We start from the raw sequence: 6,274 nt of genomic DNA, 5'->3' as shown, positions 1-6,274 counted from the left end.
AATGAATCTACTTAATAAAAGAGAAACACGACGATATAATGCTTCGCCTTCGAAATTAGAAAGAGAAATCTGAAAAACCTAGAACATTAGTGAAACAGTACCTTAAATAATGTTTCTTCTTTTTTTTGGTGTTTTTTTATGGAGATTTTGATGTTTACTTGTTGATTTCGTCGACTGTTGGTGAGGAGTTTAAAAGTTTCTTCAGAGTTTTCGAATGTGCCTTAAATCTCGACGGTTGTGGTTTTGATTGAGGAAGAAAAAGAAGAGTTGTTTATAATCGTGAGTAACGTGTTTTGAAAACGGTTCAGTAATGCACGTGTTTAACACGCTTGAGTTGGGTGAGAATAGTTTTTGTTAGTTTGATCCAACTTGTAAGATTTATTATAAGCCAAGAAAATTTATATGTATAGCATAACTGTTTAAAAATAACACTACTTGTATTTAGATTGTGTTTAAGCAATGTTATTTATTATATAAATCCAAATAAATTGCAGATGGAGGACGACAAGTATGGAAGGAAGTTATAAGGTATTTGTTCTCATATATATTATAAGTGTGCAGAGATATAAAATAAAAAAGAAAAAATTATAAAGTAAATTACTAAAATAGTAACAAACGTTTATATCACTGACAAAAAGAATTTCAAAAAATACTAATGATAAATAAATTTTTGAAAGATTTAAAAGCGCAAAATAAAAAGAACTAAATATTAAATATATATTTTAAAAAAAAATTAGAGATTACATTTTGATGCAAATATTTTTTAATTATTATTAAAAAATAATTGTGAATTATCATATTTTTTGAAAAATAAAAAAAAAATTCAGAGATTAAATTTTATTTCGAATTTTTTTTTACAATTTTTAAATATTTATTCAAATTTTATTATAAAAATTCAGATCAAATAAATAAGTTATTTATTAAATATAAATTTTTTTTATCATTTACAAAAGATATAATAATTATTATTTATTTTTATTACATTTTCAAATCAATAATATTTTATCAATAACATCTTTCAAGCAGGCAAAGCTTTCGGATACCAAATTTATGGTTAACTCAAAATTATATAAGTCTCTTTCTTTTCTTTTTTCTTTTTTACCGGGACTCTATGAACAGCTTTAATCTGTATGAGTAGTACGTGAGTGTTTCCCTTGCAGGAAGTCCTGATTTCATTAATAAGGTTTCATTTTTAAAATAAAATTATTATTTGTATATTAAAATTAATCATCAAAATTAATTATTAATATATTTATATTTTATTATATATTTTATACTAATAATGAATTTTAATTCTTAATTTTGGTGTATAGCTAACATAGTATTAATTATTTTTAGATTCATATTTAGAGGGATAGTTTAGATGTTCAAAAGTCATTTTGTTGGAATTGAACAGGCGGATCAACGGAGGCGTATTGGAGCAGGTGGTGGTCACACTCGAACCTGGCCATGTGCTGCTCTTCCATGGTCACAATCACTTCCATCCCTTTCCCATCTCTCGCATCCATAAAAACCACCAAGTTCGGCACATTACTCACAGATGCTATCCACACCGGTTTCCCCCATCCAAAATCGGCTTCGTACATTGAAAACCTACACCAGCTTGACATTATCATCACCGGAATCTTCAAATCCTCCGCCTCCGGAACCTCTCCCGCGTCTCCTTTGACGAACTCAGCAATGAAGTCCAAGTCCCTATCCTTCCCTCCATACTTCTTCATCTGCGCCTCACTACCTTCCATCCCTTTCTTCATCTTGCTTACCAACTCTGGCAGCTGATCCGTCTGAGAGGAACTAAACACGAAGAACGAAACCATATTCCCTATGGTCTTGTTTGGAATGGGAGGATCGATTCTGTTTCGGAGATTGACGGCAACGGAGCTTAACAACTGGGTGTTAGGGCTTAACCCTAGCGCAGAAACCGCACACTTGCATAACAGTGCAGTCACCACTTGAATCCTTGTAGCGTGAACTGGTGCAGCCATGGCTTTCAGGGAATCGATCTTGGAACCTTGGAACACAAACCTCTTGCACACCGAGTTATGGATCTCAGGGTACGGTGGTTCCGGGTAAACCGGAAAGTCTCCTTGAGGGAAAAGAGAAACTCCGGCGTGGAGCAAGGGCGGAGAGGGCAGCAGTGAGTGATTCTGATTCTGATTCTGATTCAGATTCTTGGTGATGGAAGCCCAGTCGTTGACGAAGTTGAAGAGAGCGGAGATGTCGCTGAACTTGTGAGACATGCAGAGGGCTATTGCGATTCCGCCGCAGGAGAAGAAGTTGATTTGAATGGCGAGTATGGCGTCATCTCTTGGATTTTGCATAGCGCTCCATGGCAGATTCTGAGGGAAGAGAGAGAGAAGATTTGCGTGGGTTGGGTTGTTGAGAATGTGAGAGAGATTCCTTTTGATTGTTGCGATGAGCAGTGGGACTCCCTGGTCGTTGCAGTGAATGGCGACTTGATCTCTGAACCTGCCTGCAATTGGGTAGTACAGTGAGAGAGCTTCAGATAACGATTTCTTGAGCATGGCTACGGTAGATTCTAGAAGCTGGTGGTTGGAACGGTAAAAGTAGAGTAGAGGGACGTAATTGGGAGTTGTTTTAACGTCCATGAAGGAGAGGGGATAAGTTTTGAGATGAGGAGGCGTGGGTGAACTTGGTTTCACCGTTTCTTTGTATATTAACTCCATTTCCATGGTTGCTGGGCCACATACAGTTATCTCAAATTAGATTCATCTAATTATATATAGGAAGCGGCGTTAACGGTTAACATATTTCGTACATTTTATTTGTTTGCTTTCCACTGAGGATTCGTCGCACCTAGACCACATTAAAGAAGAAAGGATATTTGTTTTTGGTGACTAAAGAAGAAAGGATATACATTCAAAAGATTAGACTCAAATTAATTGCTAGATACTTTTCTATTTATATTTTATTATGAGCAGTGATTAAATTATTCTTTTAATGTAATTTAGAGAGTAAAGTCCAATTTGGATACGCAGTAGTTAATAACTTAATACGCTTTTACTATCTTATTCCTGTTATTCTTGTTAATAGCTCAAATGGTATAGACTCTCCATAATCAATTAAGAGTCCATAATCAATTAAGAGGTATCTTTGCTAAAAAAAAAATATTCACTCAATGCAAGAAAGGATAAGGATTTAGTTAATGGTGCTTTCTGGCATATTATAAATAGAGGAATCAATATCTGCAGAAATTTTCATCAATATTTTAAAAGGAAAACGAAATTTCAAATATGAGATACTATAATAAATTAGGTTCTCAAAATGTGATGGGCTAAAAATTAAAGGATGGAGAAAATGACAAATAGGATATTGATCTTTTTGATTTATGAACATTTAAGTTTTTGAGAATTTAAAAATACATTTAAATTTTTTATTTTTTTAAAATTTGGATTTATCGATCTATCAAATGTGACACCCGTTACATTAACTTGGTTGATACAGATACACATGTGAAAAAGTTTTTAAAATAGGACAAATTAGATCCAGTAATCGATTTGTTTAGATTTTAAAAAGGTCATGAATTTAAATGTATTTTTAAATTCTCAAAGATTTAAATGTCCGTAAATCAAAAAATTAGAAATTGATTTATTCTTTTTTCTAAAGGATAAATAGCATTTTTGAACGCAACACAATGTATTAAAAACTTAAAGGAAAGTTATACCGTTGATATCGTTTTTTAATTTAGAAAAGTTGTCACACCCTACTCTGCAAAATATTTTTTTTAAATGAATTATTATTATTATTATTATTTAATAAAAAAATCAATTCTTTTCTTTAAGATTAAAATATTAATAATTCAATATTATATGATAATATAAGAAAATTGATACAATTGATAATTTGTTAAAACTGTCTTAAAAGATACGAATGCTCAAATATTTCTTTGTTGCTATAAGAATATATTTAACATATATTTAACATTATTAATGTATTTAACATATATTCAAAAATATAAAAGTAATATATTTTAAAAATTTTGCTAATAAAAATTTTAAAATATTAATTGAAAAATTATTTATTTTATATTTTTCCTAATTTACGTAACATTTCTAGAATAAATATTTTAAAAGTTAACATATTTATTTTTCTAAAATAAACATCTTATATTTAACATTATCTACTGTCCGATCTTTGCTGCATATCATTCACTTAAAAACAAATAGTTGACAAGAGTGTTTTTCATATTTAAAGTCAAAGTAATTAAAATTTCTCAAATGTTGATTAAGAAATTAATAAGTAGTCAATATTATCATAATAGCAACAGCACCCTTATTTTACTAAAAACTCTACAATTAAATGAATTGTTTAACCAATTAAGTCCAATCTAATTGTGCACGCAATTTTTTTTGTCTTCTTCAAACGCTTTTTTTTTTTTATTATTCTTCTTATTTATATTACTATAAAAAGTACGTGCTGTCAAATTTATTGGTGGAATAATAAAAATAATTTGCCCGTAATATATTTTTTGTCAGAACAAATTCGACGGTATAATCTTCGACGATAATAACTTATCGTTGAATTTTTCAATTCGCCGGTAGTTATCGTCAGATTCTGCAACGGATTCTTTACCTAAAATCTATTTAATTTTCGACGGTAAATTCAATTTTTTTTAAAAAATTGCACAATTACTTGTCAAATTTTTTTTTGCACAATTAATAGTCAAATTCTAAATAATAGGAACCAAATATGGTAAATTAAATATCAAGTATACAAATAAAATAAAAAGTCAAATAAATAAAATACAATGAAACAGTCTAGAACAAAACTCTAATCACTAAAGATCTTGATAGTCGTCGTCGTCGTGGCCCCAGCTAGTCCTGTTGAGACGGCATATATACTAGGCGGTGATGTCGGTGCATCTCCAGCGCACATCTAATCTTGGTACACCGCCATCTATTGCTCCATCTGATGAAGCCGCTCCAGCTTTCGCCTCCACTCCAGCTTGAGGAAATCTGTGTCTGACATATGCGTGAGGATTTCTTGATACCTCTCTTCAGACTGCTGTAGCTGTTGAGCAATCCTGACGGTGAAGGGCTGAAGGCTCCAGGTGAGCTCTAGCACCTGCTCCCTCAAATCGATGCCGTCCTCGAGATCGACGGGTCGGCTGGTGGTAGAGGCGGATGAAGGTCTCAATGTGGAGATGGAAAGGTTGTCGGCGAAAAATAATCCCAGTTTGTAGATGCAATTCTTGTACGGCTCAGATACAGTCTCGCGCCAAATCGTGTCAATATCGATTTCTGATGCAGCAGAATTGTTGTCGTCATCTCCAGTATGCTGAGATTGTTAGGTTGCGGTCTCCAATCTCTACGTGTGGGACTCCTGTGTAACACATGTCATGATTACGACTACAGTTAATTGAAAACTTTATATCAGATGATGTTTACTCACATAATGATCCGCAGTCCGATGATAAGAAATTCTCTCCTTGTTCTCCTTAAAGGTGAGTATACTTGAAGATCTTCGCCATCATCACATCACAATCCAACGACTTAGACTACACATGTTAAAACAATATGTTAAATCAAGAAATAATGACATTATATTTTAAAGATAAAACGAACTTAATAACAAAATGAAACAAGTTATATACCAGCCTAACATTTGTCTTCATGAAAGTTGTTGACATACCGGTATGGTTCGACGACCTGGCCGAGGCCCTATTAGCTCTGTTTATGAGACGGTGATGCATGTACCCCTTATTAGTCTCCCGATGGACATACATTTACTTCTTAATGTCCGGACGAAGCCAAATAGTGAGATGGTTACGCCTTTCACGTATGTCCTCTACCATCTACTGAAGCTGCCTAGCATCCGATGGTCGAAGATCTCCTAATCATGGTATCATGAGTCTTGTTCCATGTAAATTTCTCCTATAGAAAGGGCATTTAGCACTAGTTAATCAAAATTAAATACATAATTAAACAAAATAGAAGATATAAACAAAAGTTTGAAGATGTTAAATTTTTATCACCCACTTCTGAAAAAATTGCTCTCTGGTCTCAGCAGGGATCTTTTTGTAGCTCAGTCATAGGTGGTCGTATGTAACGACCCAACTTCCAGTACGTCATGATCGTACCAAAAGTAAGGTGTTACTAACTTATTTTTTTATTAACTATTTAATACTGAGCCTTTAGTTCGATATCAGGTTTCAATTTTTAAGAAAATGCTAGAAAATTTTGTTTTCAGTTCATTAAAAATCGTATATCAAAGATCACCAAGTAATGATAATCACATAATTACTAATAATATT

General features: G+C 32.6%; 1 protein-coding gene across 1 annotated transcript; it reads right to left on the bottom strand.

The window, feature by feature from the left end:
• Positions 1-1,310: 1,310 nt before the first annotated feature.
• LOC107632022 (epi-neemfruitin B synthase L1AT-like) lies at positions 1,311-2,718 on the bottom strand. Its single transcript, XM_021120000.2, has one exon. The coding sequence runs from the start codon at positions 2,691-2,693 to the stop codon at positions 1,368-1,370; it is 1,326 nt and encodes a 441-aa protein (XP_020975659.1). The 5' UTR covers positions 2,694-2,718; the 3' UTR covers positions 1,311-1,367.
• Positions 2,719-6,274: the final 3,556 nt, after the last annotated feature.

The sequence above is a fragment of the Arachis ipaensis genome, chromosome B3 (assembly GCF_059453495.1).
Source record: "Arachis ipaensis isolate K30076 ecotype BB chromosome B3, ASM5945349v1, whole genome shotgun sequence".
In the NCBI taxonomy this organism is placed as follows: domain Eukaryota; kingdom Viridiplantae; phylum Streptophyta; class Magnoliopsida; order Fabales; family Fabaceae; genus Arachis; species Arachis ipaensis.
This window is presented reverse-complemented; position numbering and strand designations above follow the sequence as displayed.